We start from the raw sequence: 27897 nt of genomic DNA, 5'->3' as shown, positions 1-27897 counted from the left end.
GACTTGATGCTAGGGGCTAAGAGAAAGGCTTCCCAGGCGGCTGCCTCTTTTCTACTTGAAAGCCTGAAATCTGGCATCTCAGAAACTCTAATGGAGTCACAGGAGATGAGCTATTTCTAATATTTCAAAGAGCCTAATAGAAATTGTTCACTTACAGGCAGTAAAACAACATGGGCTAATAAGTATATAAAAACATTTTGTTTTGCATTTCTCAAAATTATGTATCGTTAATAATTCAGTTATCTTGTATGGGTCAGATACTTTTCATGTCAATTGTACACTTTTAATCTTAAAAGTGTGTAACTGTCTTCTACATGTGGTATCTAAACATGGAATCTAGGGTCTGGAATAGGAGCAAAATAGAAATGCACGTTGGAGAAGGAAACATCAGCCCCTATTGGCCGGTAGTGCAAAAAATATGTTGCTTGTAGTCACCCACCACAATATACTCAAATGGCTAGCATGCTTCTGCAAGAAGGCAGTGCGTCCTGTATGTTTATCTATCTTCTTACTGCAGATCACTATGACTGTGTTCTTACTAAGGTCTCAGGAGGAGACCTCTTACTAATGGAATTTGTAAAATATAGTGGGGACGGTGAATTTTCTGGTGTCCACATCCCACCACATGATACATTTCAAAGACGAATAAAAATGCTATTTTGTATAATCTCATCTTTGGCTTTTCCAAGCCCATGGTCCGATAGACAGAACTATTGAACTTTAACTAGATGGTAGGTGCTTAATCATAAACAATAGAGGCAACTGAACTCTGTTTAAATTTTGAGTAAGTTATTTATGTGGGTAAAAAAATATCAATAAAATGAAATATACTCTGAGAAGTCTTCTTCCTACTTTTGTCTCCTTATACGATTTTTAAAAATGTTTATTTACTTTAGAGAGCCCAAGTGGGGTAGGGGCAGAGAGAGAGAGGGAGACAGAGGATCTGAAGCAGGCTCTGTACTTACAGAGCCCAATGGGGGGCTCAAACCCATGAACTGTGAAATCATGACTCCAGCTGAAGTTGGACACTTAACCGACTGAACCACCCAAGTGCCCCTTATACTACTTACCCTGTTCCTTCACCAAGAGTTCATCACTCCTTTTAGTTTCCTATAAGTTGTTACTGAGTTATTTATGCATATATAAGTAAATGCATGTAGTAATTCTTTATTTCTAAAAAAGAGACAGAGAAAGAAAGAACACGTGCATAAGCGGGGGTAAGGCAGAGAGAGGGGGAGACAGAGAATCCCAAGCAGAATCCGTGCTGTCAGCACAGAGGCTGATGCAGGGTTCGAACTCATGAACCCATGAGATCATGACCTGGGCTGAAATCAAGAGTCTGATGCTTAACCAACTGAGCCACCCAGGCGTCCCCATTTAGTAATTTTAGTCTGTTTTCTCTCCAACACACACAAAAAAAGTCATATTCATATCTCTATATCTTCCTTCCATATATATGTGTGTGTATACACATGTCTATCGATATATCGATAGATCTGTATCCTAGAGCTTTCTTCACAGCATCATACAGAGAACATCTTCATTTTTTTTATGACTGTGTTCTGTTTCATTGTGTATGTAGAGTTTTAAACACACACACACACACTTTTTGATGGACATGGATTGTTTCCAATCACTTGATATCATAGTGCTGCAATGACTATGGTGACAGTGTATCATTGTGCATGTGTACAAGCTCTCTATTGAAAAAATTCCAAGAAGTGAGATTTTGGGTAAAGGGTAAAATACATTTGAAATTTTAATAATGTTACCAAATTGCTCTTAAGGGTTATCCTTCCAGCAGAAATAAATGAAAATAACTGATTTCCCATGGTTTCCTTAAAAGACAGTATTAGAAAACATTTTTTACCTATAAGGCTAGTCAAAATGTGAAAGTTTAAAATATACTTTTGGTTTGCATTTCTCCTATTTGAAAAGATGCTTAACTTTTCTTCTGGTGTTTAAAGACCATCTTATTTATTTTTCTATAAAATGGCTATGAATGTTTTTTGCTTATTTTTCTGTTAAGTTACTGATAATTTTCTTATTGATTTCTAGTAGCTCTTTCCATATTAGCAAGATTACCCATTGTTTTGTCTGTGACGTAAGTTGACAAAAATTTTTTCCAGGTTGTTGTTTCTTAGGGTATTTTTTTGTCATATATAACTTATCACTTAATGTAATTGAATATATCAAACTTTAATTTTATACTTTATACTTTCTCAAGGAAGTCACTCATATTTTGTTTTGGTACTTTAAAAGTTTATTATGGAAAATTTTAAGCACATTAGAGAAATTAGGATAACAGCAGAAACTAGAGAAAATAGCATGTTAAGCTCCACTACCCATCCTCCGGCTTTATCAGTTAGGAATATTTTGCCTGTTTGTCTTATATTTTACCTATTCTCCCATCCATTTTGAAAATATTTAAAGCAAACCCTAGACAACATGTTTCCTTTTTAAACGTATCAATATTTATCAGTAACATTTAAGGATTTTGTGGAATATAACCTTTATATGATTATTACACCAGTGAGTCCTTATGATTACCTAATGCTGGGCTCTGTTCAAAATTTTCTCTTGTAGAACTTTTATGGCATTGTTTTTTGTGTGCATGGTATAAAGTATGTATCCAGTCTTGTCTTTTTCCCCTGGCTGTCCAGTTGTCCCAACTCAGCTTCCTAAAGTAAAACCTTACCTTACTGGTCTGAGGAGCAGCCTTCACCACAACAGATTCCCATGTGCATTTGAGTGTATTTCTGGATTTTCTGTTCCATTTGTCTAATGACTCATGTGCAAATACCATGCTGCTTTAATTATTGGAGCATTAGAGAATGTTCTAATGTCTATCTAGATTAGTCATTCCCTAAATGAAATATCATCTACTCCAAATCATGCTCTATAAAAATAGACATCAGACTTCAGCTCAGGCCATGATCTCACTGTTTGTAGGTTCAGACCCTGCATTGGGCTCTGTGCTGACAGCTCAGAGCCTGGAGCCTGCTTTGGGTGGGTGGGTGTGTGTGTGTGTGTGTGTGTGTGCGTGCGTGTGCGCACGCCCTTCTCCAACTCACAGTCTGTCTCTCAAAAATAAATAAAAACATTAATATGAGTTCTCTTTGGAAATACATCCAAAGTATTTAGCAGGGCCAAATCATAATCATTTCTCTTCCTTTGAAACGTACATATCTGCTATACTCTGTCTTCATCCTCATAAAAGCCTGGAGAATGTTAAGGTGGTCAAATCATGGGGAAAAGGCCTAGATTCAGAGTGGGTGGAGATACTGAACCTGGATCACTGCTTTATGACTTCATTCCCCAGCAGACACCCTTAATAACCTTTGGCAGAGCCCATAACCTTCTCATCTCCAATTTCCTCTTTATAACCTGCAGATGAGCACAGGGCACTTACCTCTCACAAGGATGTATGGGAAAATTAATTAGTTTCAGATGGGAAAGTTCTTTGATGATGAGTCATGTGATATAGTTAGTGTGCTAATTTGAGTCTGCACAGCCATGGCTTGGGGTAACAGCCTGCTGCCCAAACCCTGGCATTGGAGGGTGAGTGGAAGTGAAGTCAACCTCATTTATTCAACACCTATTAGCTGTCTACCCTGTGTGAACAGTACCAGGCAGTCATGGTGGGTGCTGTGTGCATGGAATGTGGGTGGGTGGGTTGCCAAGGAGTGAGAAGCCTGAAATGCAGGCACTGTACTCGTTACTAGAGTGGTTATTACCCACAGTGGTATACAAAAGCCCAGAATTGCAAATTTGGACTAGAAGTCATCTTTGCCATCAAAAGTGTGAGGTGGGCATCAGTTACAGTGGGCTCCATGTTCTGGCATACTCCGAATAGTAAGTAGGGTCATTGGTGCTTCCTCAGTCCCTCACTTTGCAGATGCTACCCTTGCCACATCCCTAAGCTACTCTTCTCCCTTAGATGCTTTCAGTGAAGGGGGTCTTTGGATCTAACAACAAGGAGCTAGAAAAGACTACCTTTTTTGGCCTCTTTGACTTCTGTTGTTGCATGCCACTGTTTTAAAATCTATATTCAAGGTGTACTTTATTTTAAGTACAAGGTAAAAGGGACTATTTTAGGCATTATCACAGAACACTTTCTCTGCCAGTAAGGAGTTTTATGGTCTGGAAATTGGTACAGAATATGGATGAGATCTCAGTGTACATTTTGAGCTGAACTTTTCCTCCACCCTCTTTCAGTTGTCCTTGAGTGAGGGTGGGAAGGAATGGAAGAAGGGGTGGGGGGAGAAAGTTAGGAAAGGTGGGTAGAAGTAACCTTGGAAGATGAAGTAAAGGGCTTTTCTGGGCAAATGAGGCTACCAGCAACATTATCCCAACAACAAGGTTTGGTATCACAGAAGATGAAAGGTTACCAGGAGCCTAACCAAAGGGGGCATTTCAAGAAAATTTTTTCAATGAGAAGTCTATTGTCATGTAAAAATTAGTGTTGTTTCTCAAAATGTAAGATCTTAGGAAGGAGACTATAGGGTGAAGCACCATTGCATCAATATGGGATTCCAGTTTACAGTGGATTTATTATAGTCAAGTACACTACATCTCTGTGTAGATATTTATAGGTACCACAATGCAATAAGAGGTACTATAATGCAACCTGAATGTACTAAAGCTTCAGAACTATGTCCATAACAATCTGTATTCTTTTCTTTCAGCTTTTTTATTGAAGTTCAAGAATTTTGCCTATTTATTTATTTATTTATTTATTTATTTTTAAAGTTCATTTTTGAGAGAGAGAGAGAGAGCATGTGCACACACACACGAGCAGGGGAGGGGCAAAGAGAAAGAATTACAAGCAGGCTCTGTGCTAACAGCTCCAGGCTTAAGCCCACAAACTGTTGAGAACATGACCTGAGCTGAAATCAAGAGATGGATGCTTAACTGACTGAGCCACCCAAGCACCCCTATACCTCAACTTGTTTAATGATATTCTTCAATGATGGTAGAAGCAGAAAAAGCTGAATTTTGATGGGCTTGTGATATTTGCATGAGATTATAATGTATTCTTTAGCTAGATTTGTCTAATACTTATATTCTTTCTAAACCCTTCATTCTTACCTTGATTGGTTTATAGCATAAATTCAATTGTTGCTGTACTATAAGCCAATAGTGATACTCGCTCTTATGTTCTCCTAGTAAAGCAGTACTGTTTATTCACTCCAGCTGTTCCTAAAATAAGTCTGCTATAACAATAAGCCAAGGTCCAAAGTGACTCTTGGTATTTTAAGACTAGATTCAAGGCCTAGTCAGGGACCTGGCAAGGAGATGGCAAGGGCATATTCAGTCTGGTATAATTTGAGAGAATTAATAGGGGGTTGTTTATAATGGCCTGGCTAGCTTTAGGAAAACCTGCAGGAGATAGTACCAGACTCCAGAGTTAGCAACAGAGAAGTTATTTCTATTATGTAGGCCTTCAGGACAGGACCGGGAATGGCCATCAGAACCCAGGAGAAGGTAGCTCTGGAGTTGTCCACCAGACAGGAGCTGAGGGATGTGATAATAACCAGGCAGGGAGTGAGTCAGGGAATAGGTACCCCAGTCTCAGTCTCTTCCCATTCTCCAACCTCCCAGTTTCTGCCGTGAGCCAAACCAAATTGGAAGCCCATGGGAAAAAGAACTGTGTGAGTGGCCTTTATAACTTGGCTTCCCAAGGCACAGAGCATGGTGGAGAGGGATGGACGTTGGGTCTCAAGGGGCAAAAGTGAAACCTGCCAGGGTTCACTCCCCTTACATCCTGCAAGGGTAGCTTAGGAAGATGGTCATACCATTTTTAAAATCTGACATAGTGTGTGTCACGTAGCACGTGAATATACCAGGTTGTAGTTGGGTGGACCTTCAGTTGCTGCAAATAGAGTTCTTACAGTCTCCACATGGTTAACCTAAAATCTATACAAACAAGTGAAATGGAAATTCTATTGGTAGAGAAAATGAAAAGGTTTTTTTTTCTTTTCTTTTTAATATTTATTTTTGAGAGACAGAGACCGAACACGAGCAGGGGAGGGACAGAGAGAGAGGGACAGAATCTGAAACTGGCTCTAGGCTCTCAGCTGTCAGCACAGAGCCTGATGTGGGGCTCGAACCACAGACCGTGAGATCATGAACTGAGCCGAAGTCAGACACTCAACCCACTGAGCTACCCAGGAGCCTCTTTTTTTTTTTTTTTTTTTTTTTCAATTTATTTTTATTGGTAATGCCTACAATTGTGTGAGACCTTTAGAAACTTTAGGCTTATTTACAAGTAAGGACTAAATCTTGCTGTGCCCAACCCAGTGCTAAGCAAGGAAGGATATGGTCTAATGTCTCCAAACAAACCCAAGCTTTTTCAGAGTAGATCTAACCCACGGGCCGGAGCAGACATCGTAAGGCTGAATGAATGAGAAATATTGGAACTAGGCCTTAAAAGAGGAGTGGCCAGTACAAGTAAGGATGCATTTGAGAGCACAGAGCCTGTTGCTTTTTAAAACAAACTTTGCGAGAACTATTGCCTCTTATGTCAATAAAAAGAATGCCAATTTATCAGAAAGCAGATAAATGAAATGCCCAACTTGGGCCTGTTGTTCCCACATATGTTCTAGAGTAGTCTTCCTACAGTTGTTCTTCAGGGGAATTTTACATCCTTCTCTCATATATGCTCAGACAATCATAGAATTTGAGAGTGGAAAAAAACACATTTAATTTCAGTCTTAAGTTGAGTAGGTGTTGCATGATCTTAATATTTTCCAGCACGTAATCCACAGAAGAAGAACCAAACATAAATCTCTACATTTAGCTTTCCAACTGATTTAATAATTTGACAAAAACAGCAATGGGAAGGGACTTATTTCTTCTCCTTCAATTTTCATGACTTTCTGCAAAACAGATATTTAATATCTCTATTTAATGGATAGGGAAACAGAGTCTCAGAGAAATAGAGGAATTTGCTAGAAAGAGTAGATCGAACAAGTGGCAGAGTCAGGATTCTCACCTAGGCCTGGGTGCCTACAAAGGCCATTTTCCCCCCATTATACTAGACAGCATTTACACTTGACTTTATCCTTGTGGGACTGGGAACCACTGCTTAAATGCAGTTTTTCATGTTGCAATTAAAACACTATTTAATGCACATAATTTTTCAGTTTCCTCTGGGAATATGAAATTATGCACATATATATCTTTATATATGTACATTTCCTTCTGCTCCAAGTGGTAATAGTGACAATTTATAGAGCAAGTGACATGCTGTAACTTTGTTATATATGCAGAATGCAGAAATTTTTTATTAGGATCGCTTTTATAAGCTTGTCAGCTTCCAGAGAGTTCTTTGAATAATCTGTCCTGAATTTTGTGACTATGCAAAAGTCAACATGATAGTCTTTTGCCATAGCACATAGTTTATTGTTGTTGGTTTTTTTTAATGCCCTCCTGTTTTCAGAATGAAGCCCATGAACATGTCCTTTACTTGTGTGATATATTTTTAGCTGTAGACTTGAGAATAAAGTTGAGCTCGTGGGGTCTCTATAAACAATGGTCAGTGACATTAAACTCTAGTACAGAAGAAAGATGACAGGCCAAACGCATAGTAACAATTCTGCATCCTGAAGCTCTCCCAATTGAAAGCTAACCATGTGGGTCCTGGAAACAGCTGACATGATTGGCAATACAGTCTTTTATACAGAGTTCTAGGGACACTTGGCTTTAGACAAACCTGGCACCTAGTTAGCACTTAAACAGTCAAGTCATTCAATAAAATATATCTATGCATGTGTATATGCACACATGTACATGTATGTATATGAGTGTGTGTATATGCATGCACACATATCCAAATGAATTTATTGTCTAAGATTTCTGTTTTGGTATAGACATTCTCTCATGCTAGAATATATACAGAGAGATTCAAATGAGAAGGACATCCGTATGAACACTTTATTTTTCTGGTCCCTTTTCTATGTCAGCTGAGACTAAATGAAGTCAAAAGTCTTGGCCATCATCTATACGCTGCCTCTGAAAGCTAAATTTTCTCAGTTGAGATGTGTGTGCCACATATTAGAGAATGCATGCTCGGCATGAAACGTTCCTCCACTCAACAAATGTAGAATAATGGATTCTTAGCCAGCTGTTGGACATTTCAGCCTAGATTTCTATTATGAGAGCTTTGATTGGTTATTAAAAGAAATGGGTTTGGCAAAGCAAGCAAGGATATGGAACATAAAAACAATGTCTTCTATGCCCAGCCTCTGTTGCTGCTCGGTTTATGTCTATGTAGTTCTGCCAGTGGAATTGCTCATTAACAATACCAAACACCTGTGCACCCACAGCTTTCCTGCAGAACTTCCGTCCACTTGTATCTTTCTCTCAAATTTAAAGACCCCCATCTCCTATGGAAAAGAAAATAATCTCTCTCATTTGCCTCCTTGACAGCAGAAATATCTCTCTATAATTAATATTATGCCCTTGGCTTTATTTTTATTTTTTAAAGAAATGGCCAATTGAAGGATGCATTTGGAGCTCTTTGAAACAAATTTCAGGCATTATCCATATGTTGTTTGGTGCTCTCTGTATGATAACACGTAGAGCCCATTAATTTGAGAATTAAGTATCAGGAAGAGTTTCCTTTTACCAGATAATGGGAATATGTGTCCCATATGCGTCTCCCTTAACTCCTGAGAAGTACAAAGTGAAATGTAACACACAGCAGAGGTACACAATGCATGGAGGTTTAGTGGTTCAGATCTTTTCCTCTTTCAGGGTTTTTACTCTGTATTTTGAGAGCCTTAATGTATAAGTGACTCAGCATAAGCCTCCTAAAAATCGTTTATGGATACAAACTGGGCAAAAATTATTTCACCTATGTGAAGGATCCTCTCGAATTTAATCAGTTAACATATATTTATTAGGTTCCTACCATTTGTCTAAACAGTTCAATAAAACATGGCAGACCAATCTGGATTCTTTTTAAAAGGAGCACATTTTTCAATTCCTAATCATCTAAGCTTTTTAATCTTGTTCATGTGGAGTTCTTAACCTTCTCCTCTAGTGTCATTAAAGCCTTCTCAAAAGAGATGTAAACTCATGTCTTTGACAAAAATGCAGCTGAAAACCCATTACTGGGGAAGGGTTTTTAACATTTTTTTCTTAAAATTTGAAACATTTAGAAAGTTGTCTTTAAAATTGATCAGACTGTTTTTTACCCAAATTGCACATTTATTGCCCCGTATTAACTCATGATTAGATTTAAGGTTGATTTCCATAACAACAACATTTTAATATTAGCACTGTTTTTAGATATCATTTTATCAGGTTGCATGTAGTAGAAAAAAACATCTTTAGCACTGCAAAATGTACAGCCTTAGGCTTAGAAATGAAATACTCATTTCAGTAAAGTTTTGATTCTGTGATTCATGAGATTTTTAAAGTTTTTATCCTTCTAAACAGTATAGCAGGAATCTGAAAAATGGGAACACTGTATTACATTTATGACTTTTTATGGTGTAACTGGAATTCTTCATTAATACTCTACTGTAAAAATCATAAAATACTAGAAGGGGAAGGAACCTTGGCAGTCATTCAATCCAACTTTTCATTTGCAAGATAATTCCTGAATCCCCTTTAGAAATTAGTGCATAGAACTCCATACTGTTTACCAGATTTGGTCCAGCTAGTATGTAATGGAGTTGAACAGTTATATTCCTTAATCTGATCTCTGTTCTCCTGCTAATGATCTCTGAAGAAGCTGGGAACGAAGGTAGGGTAGAGGAAACAGGCACTTAACATTTCTTTAATACTATGTAAGTAAAAGGTGATTTACCTATGTAATTATACCCAATCCCGACAACAGCTTAAAAAATTTATCTACATGGCTCTAAGCCTCGCTTATCTTATTGACAAATGGGGACAGTATTTCTTAACTCTTTGGTCACCTGGCTAATAAATGTAGAAACCGAATTTATAGTTTTCATAAAAAATTGAAGATGACATGAAGAAATGAAAAGACATTCAATGCTCATCGATTGGAAGAACAAATACCTTTAAAGTGTCTGTACTACCCAAAACAATGTACACATTGAATACAATCCTATCAAAATACCATCAGCATTTTTCACAGAACTAGAATAGACAATCCTAAGATTTGTGTGGAAGCACAAAAGACCCCAAATAATCAAAGCAGTCTTGGGGGAAAAAAAAAAAGCCAACTGGTGGCATCACATTTCGAGACTTTAAGTTATAATACAAAGCTGTAGTAATCAAAGCAGTATGGTATGGCACAAAAATAGACACACAGATCAATGGAACAGAATAGAAAACCCTGAAATGAACCCACAACTATATGGTCAATTAATATTTGACAAATCAGGAAAGAATATCAAGTGGGAAAAAAGAGAGTCTTTTCAACAAGTGATATTGGGAAAACTGGACCATGTTCTTACACCATACACAAAAATAAGTTCAAATGAATTAAAGACCTAAATGTAAGACCTGAAAGCATAAAAATCCTAGAAGAGAACATAGGCAACTTCTTTGACATCAGCCATAGCAACTTCTTTCTAGATGTGTCTCCTGAGGCAAGAGAAACAAAAACAAAAATAAACTGTTGGTATTTCATCAAAATAAAAAGCTTCTGCGTGGTGGAGGAAACAGTCAACAAAACTCAAAGGCAACCTGTGGAATGGGAGAAGATATTTGCAAATGACATATCTGATAAAGGGTTAGTATCCAAAATATATAAAGAACTTCTAAAACTCAACACCCAAAAGCAAATAATCCAACTTAAAAATGGGCCAAAGACATGAATAGACTTTTTTTTCAAAGAAGACTACAGATGGCCAACAGACTCATGGAAAGATGTTCAATGTCACTCAGCATTAGGGAAATGCAAATCAAAACTACAATGAGGTGTCACCTCACACCTATCAGAATGGCTAAAATCCACAACACAAGAAACAAGTATTGGCAAGGATGTGGAGGAGATCCCTCTTGCACTGTTGGTGGGAATACAAGCTGGTACAACCACTCTGGAAAACAGTGTGGGGGTTACTCAAAAAGTTAAAAATAGAACTACCCTACAGTCCAGCATTTGTACTACTAGGTATTTACCCAAAGGATACAAAAATATTAATTTGAAGGGAAACCTGCACACTGATGTTTATAGCAGCATTAACAACTGTAGCCAAATTATAGCAACAGCCTACATATCCATCAACTGATGAATGGATTAAAATTGGATATATATATATATATATATATATCTCCACACACACACACACACACACAGGAATATTAGCCATAAAAAAAAAGAATGAAATCTTGCCATTTGGAATGATGTGGATGGAGTTAGAGAGTATTATGCTAAGTGACATAAGCCAGGGAAAGATAAATAGTATATGATTTCATTCATATGTGGCATTTAAGAAACAAAACAAATGAGCAAAGGTGGGGAATGAGGCAAACCAAGAAACAGACTCTTAACTATAGAGAACAAATTGATGGTTACCATAATGGAGGTAGGTGAGAGTATGGGTGAAATATATGACGGGGATTAAGGAGTGCACTTGCTGTGATGAGCACTAGGTGTTATGTGGAAGTGTTGAATCACTATATTGTATACCTGAAACTAATATTACGCTGTATATTAACTAACTGGAATTTAAACAACTTTTTAAAAATGCTGATCCTGTAAAACAAAACAAAACAAAACAAAATGTAGAACCAGAATTTTATTCTGGGTGCCCTTTCTGAATCTAAAGCCCATGGTCTTTCCTCCTCTCTAAGATGATTGTATTAACTCTTGACAGACACATCTCACATTGAGTTTCTGTTGAGTTTATGTATATACTTACATACAATAATGTATTGAGTGTAGGGATTGTGTCTCTTATTTATTGTTTTCTAAGTGCTTAGCAGAATACCTGGTATAAATGCAAGATTTATAGTCTTAATACTTTCAAGAGTTGGATAAGCTGGTATGAGAGGTTGAATCATGATCCTATTTTTTCCTAGTGAATGTTGTTAAGAATAAAGTCCATGGTACTCCATGGATATTTTGTATTTTCCGATGAAGATAGTGTGTTGGGTAGGCATAAAATAAAATTCTCCCTTGTATTTTGCCTCAGGCACTTAACACTAGATTAACTCTCTTTAAGGAAATTCATATTTAAATGTAGGGGGACAAAGAGAACTTTTCATGTACCAGAAATAGAACACCTGTTAGAGAAGGTAGAAGCCGTGGCTTAGGAGCTGGGCTCTCAATGTCCAGGCAGGTTGGCAATGGAAACCCTAGCCCCCTGCAAGGAAGAAAACTAGAACAGGGTCTCAGCGTAAATCCCATGAACACTGTTCATAAAGGTAACGGGAGCCAGAGTGTCTGCATTGGCCAACCTGTCCTGATAGCCAGAAGCAAGTAACACAACTCTTGTTGCAGATGATATAAAGGTTTTTTTGTTTTTTGTTTTTGTTTTGTTTTGTCAAATTTCTCCTTTTAAGAGGAGTGTTTTCACCTAGTCTGGTCCTTCTTAGTAAAATCTCAGCACTCATTTTGAATTTCCACTTGGCCTTCTATTCTTTTTACAAGGGAAGCCAGGCCTATTAAAGTTTGTCATTAAAGCATCTTACTGTGGGATAAGTGATGCTTTCAGGAAGGTGTGAATATGAGTGTTGATGGGCATGTTGGACTTAGTAGAGCTGCTTCCTCTAAATTACCCATTTCATTTGTTTTATTGGCAGTTGGAGTAAGCCTTGGCTTGCTGACTCATTTTTTAGCAATTGTGCAGGAAGTACCATGTCTGGTCTCTTCTTTTTCAAATCTCCCTTTGAGTCCATTTCTTTTGGGTCCATTTCTTCATCTTTGGACACTCTACCAACTCCTTACTGCCCACAATCTTTATCTTACTTGTTAAGAAAAGAGTTCCTTAAGGTCATGGATAAGATGTTGGTTCTCTTTAAAAAAAAAAAAAAAAAAAAAAAAAAGTATTTATTAGGTATTTACCATGCACTGAGTCTAGACCTAGGTAATTAAAACATAATTTAAAAAATAATGTAGGTCATTTCCCTACCCCAGAAGAGTTTATGATGTTAAGAGGGTGCTGCTTGTTGAAGCCCCTGTCATCTTTGCACATTTTCTGTGGGAGCAGAAAATGCCGTATGTAGGAAAGATGATTATTATTACTCAGACCTGGGAAGTAGCTATGCTCCTGGACCAAGTGCCATACGGGTCCTTTATTCTGGGCAGTAATAGGCCAGAGTCTCAGGCGGGCTTTGTAAATGTACAAATCCAGCTACCTGCCGTTCCCTGGAGTATCTTGAGAGTTGCCCATCCCTGTTGAATCTGCCTTTGCAGAAAGCACCCCTTTCTTTTGTGAAAGAAGCACACTGCACTCTGGAACATGTCATACTTGCCAAAGAGAGGATCATAGAAACAAATGGAAGACCAGCACCACAGGTGAAGGGTTTCTGACCAGGCCTACATCCGCGGGGAAAAAAAGGATAAAAATACTATGCTTTGCTGGGGAGGAATGATTTGAGCTATGCCTGAGGTTGAGGAGTGTATACAAGATACCTAATGTATATGTGGAACTTTCTTAGTGTCAAATATAAAACCTTGTAAGTCACCGGAAGCCAAATCATAACAGCTGTATTCTGAAACAGCAATCAGCAATTCTTCACTATTATGTGTGTCTCAGATTCCTTTTGAGATCCTCAGCCCAGGGGGGAAAATATATACAGACACAATATTTTGCAAATGACTCTAAGAAGCTTACAGGTCACCCCTCACCACTATGAAGAACTCTGCTTTGTGTGATGGTCCTGGAAGATACCAGAATGGTTTAGTCTGACTCATCTTAAAGATTTTTTTTCCTTCTGGAGCAAAATACGAGCTCTACTGTAATCTTGTTCTGCAACAAAGACTGCAGTGAGAGCCTACTCAGCAGATAATTTTTAGCTCAGAGTCTCCGTGAAATGATTCTAAATGTAAAACAACTTTCAGATACCATAGTTAGTCATTTGCTTTTTCATTATCCTAATGTCTTTTGGTTGTGAAAGATAACACAGTCATGTTAACACAAACCTATCCACTGCAGAATAGATAGAGATAGATATAGCTCCTTAGGGGGAAAGCAGTATTGGTAATAGATTCTAAAGCTGGCTCTGGAAAATAGCAGACATTTTTATTTAGTGTGTTTTTTTTTTTTCATTTGACAGGTAAAACCTTTGCGGTTCTGGGAAATTTTGATACAGTAAGGCTATGCTGTTTTAGTTAAAAATGGAAGTGAAAATATACTAGTCCATAGGACAACTTTTCACTGCTATTTTGTTGAGGAAACTGTGTTCCAGGCACTGTGCTAGGATCTTTACACACATTGTCTCTTAAGCTCACTTGTACAATGGTAACGATGCCACTTTCCCTACAGTACTGTTTTGAAGAATGGACAAACCCAAATACAAGTCTAATCCTTGGGCTTGCTGTTCATTTGGTTATTTCTAAGTCCTCTGCCATCCAATCACTCTTTTATTCAGAAAAACCTTTGTGAATTCTAAATTCCTTTATGTTCTCTATTATTGGCATCGCTTTATTCTGGGAGTGAGAAATAAGGCTAGGGATTTGGGACCTATTGCTCTGCAGAGACAAAGCACTTTTTCAAAATCAGATAATCTACAACCAAACAGTTCCTTGATGTTGTTAGATCAAAATCCTTGCCATGGCCTGTAAGTGTATGATATGGTCCCACCACTTCTGACTTAGTTCCCTTCCCTCTTCCCCCTGCCCCCTGCATGTGCACTTCTTCCTATCTTGGGACCTGGTGTCTTTTCCCTGGATTCTTTGCTTGGGTGGTTTCTTTTCATAATGGGTCTACCTACTCACCCACCTATCTCTCTATTGTACTTAGCTCAGAATCATGACTATCTGAAATTACATTTTCCCCATAGTTAGTGCCTGTCTTCTCCTTCTAAAATGCAAACTTCATGGGGTGCCTGGGTGGCTCAGTCGATTAGGCATCTGACTTTGGCTCGGGTCATGATTTTGCAGTCCACGGGTTCGAGCCCTGCGTTGGGCTCTGTGTTGACAGCTCGGAGCCTAGAGCTTGCTTCGGATTCTGTGTCTCCCTTCTCTTTGCCCCTCCCCTGCTCACGCTCTCTCTCTCTCAAAACTAAATAAAGATTAAAAAAATTAAAAGAAAAATACAGACTTCATGAGAGCAAAGACCTTGTTCAATGTGTTTCTATGCACTACATGTCAATAACAACGTTTGAATGAATAAATGGGCTTCTGTCTCACATAGAGATTACATGAGGAAAACCAGGGGTTCTGATTTGTGATTCCTGTTAGGAGATTTGTTCTTAGCAGTGAATGCTTACCTAGTGAGGATTAAAAAATGGTGAACACTGTGGGGCGCCTGGGTGGCTTAGTCGGTTGAGCGTCCAACTTTCACTTAGGTCATGATCTCGCGGTTCGTGGGTTCGAGCCCCGCGTCGGGCTCTGTGCTGACTGCCAGCTCAGAGCCTGGAGGCTGTTTCGGAGTCTGTGACTCCCTCTGACCCTCCCCTGCTCACGCTGTCTCTCTCTCTCCCAGAAATAAATAAAAAATATTTAAAAAAAAAATGGTGAACACTGGCTAATTAGATAGTTAAAGTGCTTTATGTGTATTAACTAATTCCTACAACCCTCTGAGGTAGGTAGGTATTATCACTATTTCCATTTTATAGATGCAAAAGTTGTGGTACAGAGAGGTTAAGGAACTTGCATGAGGCTACACAGAGAGTAGGTTTGGAAGCAGGTTGTTGAGCCTGTGCTCTTCACTACCTGAAAGTGCCCATGTGCCCAGCGCTTGGCTGAGTGCTTCATGCACACGATGTCATTTAGTCTGTGGTTCTACACGCTGAGGTAGGGACTGTTATTGTGCCTATTCTACAGACAGGCAAGATGAGGCTTAGAAAGTTGAAGCAATTTGTCTAAGGTCCCATATTTATTGTTGATGGAAAGGGACTGAATATAGACGATAAGACTCTGAAATCTGTAATCTTAGGCATTATCTCCATATTACAGGAACGTGGATTGCTATTGGAACACAGTGAGTTTGAGGTTTGCAGAAGAGGGATGAGTCTCCCCTACTCAGAGTTTCTCCACTGGTGCAAAGCAGGGGTCTTCGTTCCTTGGCTCCAGATTCACAATGAATATGGAACAGTCCAACTCAGAGAAATGAACAGGAGAAGCAGAATAGGAGAACCAGTGTCATGACTTGTCTGTTAGGAACAGTATAGTTAGCTGGAAGAAACGTCCATTTCTTACATTCAGAAGAGCATAAAAATAAGATTTAGAAATCTGGTAACTGTGAATGGTCAATTTTGGTTTCTAAAATGAACGAGGCCAGAATTTTATATGTATATTTACATACCAGTGGGTTCCATTCTGTCTTGGGCTGAGTGCAGTGTAGAAAGTTTAGCACTATTGGCTTTTTAAATGTACCAGGTTTTCCTTTACACTCAGTACTTCTTAGAGACTTTGTTCTATCCATGGCAGAAGCCATCTATAGGGCCGGGGATCCTGTTGGCTATATTTTGTCTGCTATCCTGTTCCATCTTCATAGGTAGGCATTCATAGCCATACACGCAAAACCAATATACTCACAACACAAGAGGGGGAGGTAAAAATCCCTAGATTCTGTGCGTTATTACCCTGGCTTCAAACAAAATATCCATGTGAAGGATTACGCTCATATGTGTGGAGATCAAACTTTTCTTCTTTGAAAGATTCTCTAAGCCCACAGAGACCGGCTGATTCAGCAAGAAGAAAATGAGTTCAGGCAATATTATTGAACTCTAAGATTCTAGCATTTTCACAGACTTAGATTACAAGTGCTATTACCTACACAATCCTATGCGATTCTACCTGAGCCTATATTTGAGGCTTACAATTACCCAAATGTGTGGGCAGAATGGGTGTTATTAAACCACTTTGCAGATGAGGAAATTGAGGTTAATAGAGCTTAAAGAGCTTGCCCAAGGTCAGACAGCTAATAAATAGCAGAGCCAATACCTGAACCGAAGTCTTTGGACTCCAAGTTACATGCTTTTTTGCTTCCCACACCTCTCCGTTGCCAGAGAGCCTGTATGTGGTGGTACTATATGTTCTCAGCATCTGTCCTGAGGATTTGCATACGACCAGGTCTGCTTCTAGAGGGGAGGACCAGTGGGACTTAAGATGTACTCTCTTACTCAGTGCTCTGTGGACATCTGTTATTTCACTGGGTATCAAACATGGCTACTTCACATCCTTGAAATCAGTAGCAGTTTTTGTGGACCAGGACTAATGCCATATCCACGTTTCAGAGGACTCTTACTCTGTTTTCTCTAGAACCTGCTGGTAGCTTTTTGCGCCCGGTGTGACAGACACAGGTGGGGATGGCACTGTACAGTGACTCGATTCTCTTCTCCATGTCTGTGTGCCCTGGGGTCCAGCAGACACTCTATTTCTCAAACTCATTGTGCTTTTATGCACTGCCCTTCCCAGGGCTCTGACTCTTAAGGTTTCTTCCAGGTTTTTGAAAGCGTTGCAGAATTTCTCAGACACAAGTGTTTACTCAGGGAATGGACTTGACAGATAGGTGGTTCGGTAACTTCAGGTGAACATGCCTCAGAACCCTGGTTGTTAAATGATCGGGTGACTCAGCACAAAGTACGCCAGGTAGCCTCAGGCAGTGAGGGAATGGGATGCAGCCACGCCCATGCTGTTCCTTGTTCTTCCGGAACCTGAAAGGCCTTTGGGTGTCCTGCTCAAGCTCAGCTGGCTAGTGCAGAGGCCTGACAGGTAGAAGGCAGTAATTACTTAGCTTTCTTTTGTGGGGGAAGCGTGCAGTTTACTTACAGGTATGGGCCCTATAGAACAAGTAGATGGTTGAATATATTGAATAATCAGCTTTCCAAAAGGAAGCAAAGCATGCTCCTACTGACATACAAAATGCAGATAAATGCAACCAGTCTCTTTTCATCGTAGATGTGAGTTTTGGACTTTCACATAGCCAAGGTCAGAATGCTGCCCCTTCGTCCTGCTCTGGCTGTAGCTGTTGTCCAGATCTTTATCTTGTCAGAAAGCTGGGCATTGGCCAAGAACATCAACTTCTACAACGTGTGGCCTCCTCTGGACCGTAAGTAGTGATTGTCTCCTGGTTCACGACGGTTGGGTCAGGGCGACCATTCAAAGTCCCTCTTTCCACCTATAATAACTTTACCTGCCCTGGAACATTTGGTTTATACCTAGAATAAACCAGAAAGTCTTCACTACTTTGATGAAGAGGGGTAATACATAATGACAGAAATTTTCCCCATTTCTTTAAAATGGTTCAGTTTTCTGCTAAAGTCTCAAAAGGGTTCTTATATAAAATATTCTCTTTGGGGTGCCTGGGAGGCTCAGTCGGTTAAGTGTCCAACTTTGGCTCAGGTCATAGTCTTGTGGTCTGTGGGTTCGGGCCCCACATGGGGCTTTTTGCTGACAGCTCAGAGCCTGGAGCCTGCTTCAGATTCTGTGTCTCCCTCTCTCTCTCTGCTCCACCCCCACTCGAGTCCATTCTTTCTCTCTCAAAAATAAACGCTTAAAAAATTAAAAACTAAAATAATCTCTTAAACACTATCATTATGAATGGCTTAGCAGACAGTGTTCTTTGTTGATCCCTTCAATGGAGAAGGATATTGGCTGTAGGAAGGAAGTTTCTCCATATATAATAAATATGGGTGTGGAGCCTCACATGGGATTCAAACTCATGACCCTGATATCAAGACCTGAGCTGAGATCAAGAGTCAGATGCTCAACCAACTGAGTCACCCAGGTGCCCCTAAATGATATATTCTTTCAAATGACCATTAATAATTTTGAAACAGATTAGTATGTTTGAAAGTAGGTGGGAAATAATACTTGGGTTTTCATTAATATGCATAGTCACTATTAGAAAAGGCTGTATAAAGCTCAGCTTTCCCACTAGTAACTTAAACATAAGCAAATGTCAGTGAATATTATCTATAGGATGAAATATTTTATATACATATATGTGTATATTTGTGCTTGTATACATATATCATCTTTCTCTTCAGGCAAGTAAGACTTTTCTGATATACTTTATTAGAGAAAGATTATTATAGATAACAATTGGCATAAATATGAATGCCTGTAGTTCCCACACCTAGAAGAGTAGCAGAATCATGATAAAAGCCTTTAAAACTACATATTCCTTGGTCCCCTCTGCAGTAGTCAGAAGGGGGGGAGGTAGATCGTTTTTTCTTTTTTTTTGCCCTCCCCAAACCCTCTTCTTTTTAAAAAAGCTCTCCTGATACTCTTCATGCACAGCCAGGTTTCAGACCCACTGTCTTAATACTACTTCTAAATGAAGTCTATACATTACTGTTCCTCACTTTGTGCTTTCTTTATTATTTAGGATGCCGTGTGTGTGTGTGTACACATATATATATCATAGACATATACCACACACACCTTGAACTGTCATTTATTATACATTTCTAAATTGGTAATGATTGTATACTAATAGCTTAATGACATGGCACAAACATGGTTTTCATAAAATTTAAATTATAGACAAATTTTTAACTTTTTAAGCCTAATAAAATTTTATGATTAGAAAACCATTAAGGAGAGAGAGAGAGAGAGAGAGAGAAAAGGGCACGTGGGTGGCTCAGTTGGTTAAGCATCTGACTTTGGCTCCGGTCATGATCTCCTGGTTTGTGAGTTCGAGCCCCGCGTCAAGCTCTGTGCTGACAGCTCAGAGCCTGATGCCCACTTTGGATTCTGTGTTTTCCTTTCTCTCTGTTCCTCCCCTGTTCACATTCTGTCTCTTTCTCCTTCAAAAATAAACATTCAAAAAAAAATTTAAGAGAAATATATGACTAACCTGATCAGATTACTAGGATGGTCTGACATTTTCCTTGATCTTTATCTGTTTTATTCTCCAAAAATGGAAGAATTGTAAGTTTTACATCAGGCTTTATGCCATGGCTTCCAAAGAAATGTCAAATTTATTATACTTTTAACTTCTTGCCCATTAAAATAACAAGATACAAGGTTGGAAAAAACCATAAAGAAAAAAAGGACATTCTAGTTGCTTTCAATCTGGACTGCCAGCAGTCATAATTCCTGCTTTCTGTAACACTAGCATGAGCTTAAGAGCCTGAGAATTGCTATCATCCTTATATTAAATGTTATATTCCTGATTGAGGTCTAATGTTGTGATAATTGACGTATATCAAGTGAGATTGCTTGATTGAGATTGAATATGGCCGTAATGGAAGTGCATGTAGATGGAAACCAGCATGATTTGATGTACCAGGGACTCTACTAGATATTTTTTTATTGCAACCTCCTGCTTAATCTTCATGATTTCCTTGCAAGTCATGGGAATTCTCATTGTTAGTATTACTTTAAACATTATTATTTTTTGGAAGTTAAGAATCACACAGCTACTCAGTAGGAAGAGCAGAATCTAAGCTCAGGTAAATCTGACCCTAGTTCTTTTCAGGGGCCACACTACACCAAATTATTGGTTCCCATCCCTCTACCACCCTTGCCTGTGCTCTCAACCCCCACTTATTCCCAAGGTATAAATTATAATGGAACAATACCATGGGTATTTCAAAGTGGCTTGTGGAACCATTTTCAACTCTATAGTAGATAAGCATAGACAAAGTATTTAAAGAAAAGGGAATAAAGAATATGCCCCAAAGTCTGGCAGTTAACTCCAGCTCCTTAGCAACGAAAATTCTAAGAGCAACGGTTTGTAAATTTCATTTGATCCAATGAAAGTTGCTAATTTGTGCCATCTTTGATGTTTAAAATTTTTGTCTTTTTTAACCTTCCTGTTTCACTCTGCATTTTTCTTTAAAGCTACGCCATTTCCTAACAGCTTCAAGTGTTTTACCTGTGAAAATGCAAGAGATAATTATAACTGCAATCGATGGGCAGAAGACAAATGGTGTCCACAAAGTAAGTGCGCTGAGTTTGGAAGACTCTCTTGTGATCATATCTCATTTAGGTCTCTCTGAAATGGCCCTGAGTAGACCTGCCTTATATAATGGGATTAGCTTATCAACAGGCTGATGATGATATATTAAAATCAGATTTCTTTTAGTAGACTAGACTCTCAGACTACTCTGAGAGTACTTGGAAATGGATGGTATAACCTCAATTTGTATCTTTGTGTGCCTCCCAGGAGTATTTCTTAAATAGTATTTATCGGGCAGAACAAGTAATTCACAGTGTTGTCTAAGGCATTCTAAGGATTTCATAAATGCTTGACGATACCTCTAGAAAAGTCATACTTACTGGCTAAAGCAAAGAAGCGTTTTTATACACTTGAGATATGTTGATGCTTTCATAACTCATTCATTCATTTGACAAACATTTGAGAACCATTTTAGTTTGCTTAGTTCACAGATACATCCCTAGTGCCTAATCCAGTACCTGGCCCATACTAGGCACTCAGTAAATATTTGTTGATAGACTGAATATATACTTTTGATCAGGTACTCAGGGAAATTTCTGAGGAACTAAGGCCTGACTGACCAAAACAAACCAGCCACATGGAGATCTGTGAAAAGAGCATGCCAGAAAGAGGGAAAAGTAAGTGCAAAGTCTGTAAGAGGCAAAATTTTGCCTCTTCATTCAACAGGAAGAAGGTTGGCCAGTAAGGCTTAGTGGAAGATGGAAAAAGGTTCTCATGGAGATAAGGACCAGAGCATACAGGATCTTCTCCTGAGAGAGCTTGGATTTCATTATAAATGTGATGGGAAGGCAGTAAGGGTTTGTAAGCTAGGGGAGTACAGAACGCTAGCTGTGTTCTAAAATATTGCACTGCTCCTATGTGGAGAGTACGTCCTTCTACTTGAGGACAAAAGTAGAAGGGAAACCAAGTGGGGTCTTTCATTGTCTTCAATCAGGTGAAAATGGCACCTGGGACTATGGTGGTAGGGAAAGAGGGACAAGAAGTCGAATGATTTAACATTTACAAACTTGGAGGTAAAGCAGACAGGATGTGCTGATGGATGACTTGGAACTGGAAAGTTCTACTCAGAACTATAAGAGCAGGCTATTAAGATTTTTAGAAAGTACTGGTTCTTAGGTTTTGAGACATAAAATGTCAAGAAAAGCAAACCAACCAACCAACTAACCAATTCTTTTAAAGATTACCCATTTTGGTGTACTATTACCTTGACTCTTTTGGAAATTTCTGTAACATATTCTGTAAAGCAGTACAATAGCCTTCCCTCTTACAGATAAAGCCAGTGTATGGTACCAATAATTAGTACACACTGCAGACCTCAATGGGGCTGAGAATCTTATTCTGTAAATTAGCACAAATGGTTATGACCTCTACCATCTACTTGGACAGGACTTTTTTTTTTTTTTTTAATGTTTATTTATTTTGAGAGAGAGAGAGAGTGCACATGAGTGAGTGGGAAAGGGGAAAAGAGAGAGAATCCCAAGCAGGCTCCACACTCAGCACGGAGCCAGATGTGGGACTCGAATTCACAACCAGAAGATCATGACCTGCGCTGATACCAAGAGTGGGACACTTAACTGAGCCACCCAGGTGCCTCTGGACAGTATTTTTCATGATTTCTTTTCAAGACTAATTATTATAATTTTTTCTTGAGGTTCTTTTATATTTCTGTAGAGTGACCTTAAGTTGTGTGTATGAGTACGTGTATGTATATTATGCATTTGGAGATTCCTTTCTACATTTTGCACAGAAATTTACCTTAGTTATTTCAAAGTTTTTGAGGTTGGCCTTTCCAACTTACTTCAGAGAGTGGGTTTCATTCTTTAGCTATGTGCTTTAAATTCCCCTGAAAACCGGATGGTAAGGATTACAGCGTAGTAAATTACGACATTGATGTCCAACTTCTTGTGCTTCATCTTCATGGAAGATGGTATTATTTTGAATTGTATCAAAACACCGTTCCTCCTGGGAATGGCACAGCGCTCCAATTTGTCATTCATTAAACAAAGCCATTTTGAATGGGAATGCGCCTGGATACTTCTGGGTTGCAGAGTTTCATATCTGTTGAAACAGGTGAACAGAAGAAGGGAGTGGCAGCTTTCCATCAGTGAGAAAATGTCAGAGATGGGAAGGGGGAAGGAAGTTGGCTCTTCCAAATCCACCCTGAAAACCTGACTCCTAATGAGACTGCCACGGAATGACCCTACAATCCAGTGTGCATGACAGTACATTTTTGACTGTGCTCCAGTCAAGCTCCAAAGATCCTAACCTTCTGGAATTCTACCTGAGGGTATAATTTCTTGCTTTTCAGTTTGTCATTATTTAGAGGATAGTCAACCATTTCTTGGGGGCAGACAGGCCCACAGCTATTGTTCTTTGTCAGCTCATGTTTCCTTTTCACCTTAGAGCTTTACTTCTGTGGTCTGTCCATGTTGTTAAGAGAGGTTCTCTGTGTAACAGGATATGACAAGAATGACATTTCTTGTTTTATTTACCCTGGCTTCTATTCTGACTTTCTAGGGTGCTTTAGCATGTGTGACATTTTATACGAACACATGCAGCTACCAGTTTTTGATTCTTCTTTTATGTAAACTATAGGTTGAAATGCCTTTCCAGAACATTCAGTGGTTTCTTGTCCTTCCAAAGGCAGAAGTCAGCTACTCTTATAGAGCACACTAAAGCATCTAGTTTAATACTAAGTATGTTGAGAGGCAGAACAGTGTTATGGTTAAGAGTACAAACCCTAGAAAACTTCCTAGGTTAGAATCCTATCTTCTACCACCTTCCATCTAATGTAACTGTGTGCAAGAAACTGTGCCTTCGCTTTTTTATCTGTAAAATATATTAATATGACTTACCTTAAGGCTTATAAGGATTGACTGAGTGAATACATGTTGAAGTGCCCAGCTGATGGTGTGCTAATATTATTTGAAGCTTACAACAACCCTACCAAAATGTCAGGACACTTATCATCATTTTGCGCAAAAGAAAATGAGCTTTAAGGACCTAATAGGGCTCACATGTGACAGACTTCTCTAAAAGCAAGTGTTCTCCACATCAGTCAAGTTTTCCCCCATTGCATGACATTGCTGGTGTCGTCCCCTCTCACTAAACTAAGGAGCACTGCATTGGTCTGAAATAACTGGAGAGAGATGCAAAACTAAAGCGGCAGGTCCTAGCATATTGAATGAAATCGCTTTCTTTAATAGTAGTAAAGTGTGAGTACTTAAAGCTATACGGGGAAACATAGAAATGAGCCAGCTATGCGGCAGGGAGGGGACAGAGAGGAGGAATTAAGAAAGAGGGGCGCCTGGGTGGCTTAGTCGGTTGTGCGTCCGACTTTCTCTTAGGTCATGATCTCGCGGTTTGTGGGTTCGAGCCCCGCGTCGGGCTCTGTGCTGACTGCCAGCTCAGAGCCTGGAGCCTGTTTCAGTCTGTGACTCCCTCTCTCTCTGACCCTCCCCTGCTCACGCTGTCTCTCTCTCTCTCTCTCTCCTAGAAATAAATAAAAATATAAAAAAAAAAAAAAAGAAAGAGTAGGAAAACGGAATACTCAGGAAAAGTCCAACACGCAGGGAAGAGTAGAGCATGAGTAAGCAGCAGATGAGTCAGGACCGTGGTCTTGGTGTATACTTTGAAGCACCTGTTTTCATTCTGTTCCACCACATGCCTGTTAGTATACAAGACATTTATAACTCTCATTTTGTTTTGGAGTTTGGAACATGTGGTTCATAGGGAGAGAGACAGAGACGCCGGCACTTCCGTATGAAACGAACAGACCTAAGATGCTGATGAAAGGCTCGTTCAGTATTTTTTTCTCAGCTTTAGCTAGCACCAAAGGAGAGACGTCCACTCCTGACATTAAACTTCGTGCCTAGAAACCTAAGGATCGTCCTGAGCTTTAGTCTCTCCTGAAGTGATGAGCTCCTCGTTTGCAGTGTGAAACATGACATTGCCTTTTCTCCCCTTGCCTAGATACACAGTACTGTCTGACGGTTCACCACTTCACCAGCCATGGAAGAAGTACATCTATTACCAAAAAATGTGCCTCCAGAAGTGAATGTCATTTTGTTGGCTGCCACCACAGTCGAGATTCTGAACATACAGTAAGGAGTGTGTGTGTGTGTGTGTGTGTGTGTATGTGTGTGTAAAGTTACTGTCCTAAGGTTTTTTTCGTTAGTTATACATCCTTAGTTATACATAATGGAAAGGCAGGAAGGATAAAAGTAATCTGTTGTATGCGTGAACTCTTGAAGGAAAGACTCCCTTACAGTGATGTAGTGGAGACCAAAGAGAAATTGAAGACTTTCTGTCCTTCAGTAAAAACTGTCACTAAAAACAAATGATAATTCCCAGACCACAGAGCTCCATCCTAGGCCTCGAACTTGATTTGTTTGAAGTCTGTTCTGGAAGCCCAAGAGCAAACCATCCATGAGAGAATGATGAACACTACAGAGCCCAGCTCATGTATTTTGTTTATGGCCAGATATCACCGAGAACAAAGCACAGGGTAGCTGGGTGGTGGAAAGAGGTAAATGGGGACGCCTTTTACTAGGGAAACCTGGTCTTACCCACAACCTCTGCTTAGACCAGGAAGTGAGAGTCTGAAAGAATTAATCTCAGTTTAATATGATGAAGTATAGATATATTTTAGATCAGTTGATCTCCCTAATTTTCCATCATTTAAATGAGCAATTTCACCCTTTTATATGCCTGGAATTCTGAAAGGTTTGGGAATAAAATTACTTGAGAGTATGTTAATTTCATGAGATTTTAGAATTTGATTTAGTTACTGTGTACAGAAAGTGCTTCAGACACCGGTAGCTTTTAGCTCTGGCAACATTGGAGTCACCTGGGGAGTTTTCGTAGCTATACTGGTGATCAAGGAACATCCTCGATCAGCTGAAGCCGAACTTCAGCGTGGGGTCTTGGGCATCAGGCTCTTTTTTTTTCTTTTTTTTTTTTTTAATTTTTCTTTATTTTTGAGAGAGAGAGAGAGAGAGAGAGACATAGAGTGCAAGTCAGGGAGAGGGAAGTGAGAGAGGGAGACACAGAATCCAAAGCAGGCTCCAGGCTCTAAGCTGTCAGCACAGAGCTCTACCAGGGCTCCAACTCACGAACTGTGAGATCATGACCTGAGCCACCCAGGCGCCCCTCTTTTCTTTTTGAAAGTTTCCACAAGGAGATTCTGATGTGTTGCTGCCAGGGTTGAAAGTTGCTGATAAAGACATGTAGAGTTGCTGCCGTTTTCTTAGCTAGCCATCCCGGAAGCCCTCATGAACAGCTAAGTTTGTCAGGTTGAAGCCTTGTACCAGGTATTATGGCAGATGATTGCTTCCCCTGAAGACACATTGTGCTGTGAGGGAGCAAGCCTTTTTCACTACTCGGCAGCCATAATTAGTAAGCCATTGCTGCTGTAACGATAGAAATCAGGTGTTAGTATAGACAATAGAAAGTCATTATTATCCCTTAACCAGTAGTACTGAGAAAGAAAATCAATGACCAATTCAAAAGGCTCCTAGCTTTCATTTTCATGTCAGTGTTTTTCTTTACAAACCTTAGATTTGTTGACTCAATCAAGCAGATTTATTCAGTTTCCCTTCCTCTTCTTTCCCTTGCTTATGCTTGGCTTGCTACGGATAAATCACTGTTAAAATGAAAAGACTCTCAAGATGGTCCTTACTTTCAGGTTAGTGGGAGAAAGGTGGTGCTCAAGGGCCTGAGTGTCTCCTAGACTGGATGAGTTGGGGAGCTCTAATTCTGTCTGTCCTCAGCGCCATGGAAGCATTCTTTTGTTCTTTGTTTTGCCCTTCCCTCTCCTTCTTATTACTTAGTCTCTTTCCCCTCTCCCCTTGCTTTTGTAACAGGAGTGTCGGTCTTGCTGTGAAGGAATGATCTGTAATGTAGAGTTACCCACCAACCACACCAATGCAGTCTTCGCCGTGATGCGCGCTCAGAGAACATCTGGCAGCAGTGCCCCCGTGCTCTACCTGCCAGTGCTGGTTTGGGTCTTCAGGCCTCTGCTGATATGAGGCCACTGTTCCCAGGAGAGGCAGAAACTGCTCTCTGAAGCACGAGCCAAAAACTGTGTGAACACGGAACGTTGAGTGAGGACCAGTCTTGCACTTGGTGAAGAGTGCACTTCGGGCCCCAGAGCGGAAGCCCACTGTTCGCGGAGCTAAAACACTCCTGCACCAGGCCACAGGATGGGGGAAGGGCATGTGGCAGGGACTGAGGGCGTTGTCTGGCTTCCAGGCTTCCTGGTCAGAGGGGCTGCATTTTGTCTCTTCTGCAGGGAGGATCCCGCCGGTATCTGCAACGAGTAGGTTGCAGCAGCCTGTTTTGGTGCTCCTGCCCAGGCTTGTAACTGAATGGACTCCTTGAGCTCAAGACTCCTTCAGGGCTGGTGTGTCAGACTCTCTCATTTCTGTGATTATGTCAGAAGGTCCCTATGAAATCTAACCCTTCTCCCATGAGAAAGCAATTTTCCCACCAACGACATAGTCCGTGAGAAAGGCAACTAACTAAAGGAAGGAAACTTCCATTTGAACTAATATGAAATCCATTTACTATTGTGGGGGAAATAAAGCTTTTAAGTTATACAGTGTAGAATGCATGCTTGTGTGGTTCTTGACTGACCTGGTGACCTCGGATAAAACATTACCAGTCATAAAAGAGGTCACTGAATTTATGTTTCCATACACCATGGGGGACATATTCCAGCTTATATTATAAAATTCTTTGCCACAGTGACTTAGCGTTTTCTTTTTCAGGAAGGATACTTCATAGGATGCTAAATGCTAATTAGCAAATTGAGCAGGTCAGGAAACCTTCCTGACAGAAGAGGATGACACCTTATCACCTGATGCACCCTCAGTGGTAGCAGCTTCAT

The 27897-nt window shown here is 39.7% G+C and overlaps 1 protein-coding gene across 4 annotated transcripts in view; it reads left to right on the top strand.

Moving 5' to 3' along the window:
• LYPD6B (LY6/PLAUR domain containing 6B) overlaps positions 1 to 27612 on the top strand; it is a 183511-nt gene extending 155899 nt beyond the window's left edge. For 3 of the 4 annotated variants that reach the window (XM_039244558.1, XM_039244555.1, XM_039244557.1), the window contains 4 exons: positions 17999 to 18149; positions 20891 to 20989; positions 24981 to 25111; positions 26873 to 27612. In XM_039244558.1, coding sequence (XP_039100489.1) covers positions 18035 to 18149; positions 20891 to 20989; positions 24981 to 25111; positions 26873 to 27037 — 510 coding nt within the window. In that variant the 5' untranslated portion in view covers positions 17999 to 18034 and the 3' untranslated portion in view covers positions 27038 to 27612. Of the gene's footprint in view, positions 1 to 17849; positions 17872 to 17998; positions 18150 to 20890; positions 20990 to 24980; positions 25112 to 26872 lie in introns of those variants that run through there. The other variant, XM_039244559.1, reaches the window with a different exon arrangement.
• Positions 27613 to 27897: the final 285 nt, after the last annotated feature.

This window comes from Hyaena hyaena, unplaced genomic scaffold (assembly GCF_003009895.1).
Source record: "Hyaena hyaena isolate Hyena2069 unplaced genomic scaffold, ASM300989v1 scaffold_246, whole genome shotgun sequence".
Taxonomy (NCBI): Eukaryota; Metazoa; Chordata; class Mammalia; order Carnivora; family Hyaenidae; genus Hyaena; species Hyaena hyaena.
The sequence above is the reverse complement of the archived record's forward strand: the minus strand, read 5'-3'. Positions and strand labels throughout refer to the sequence as shown.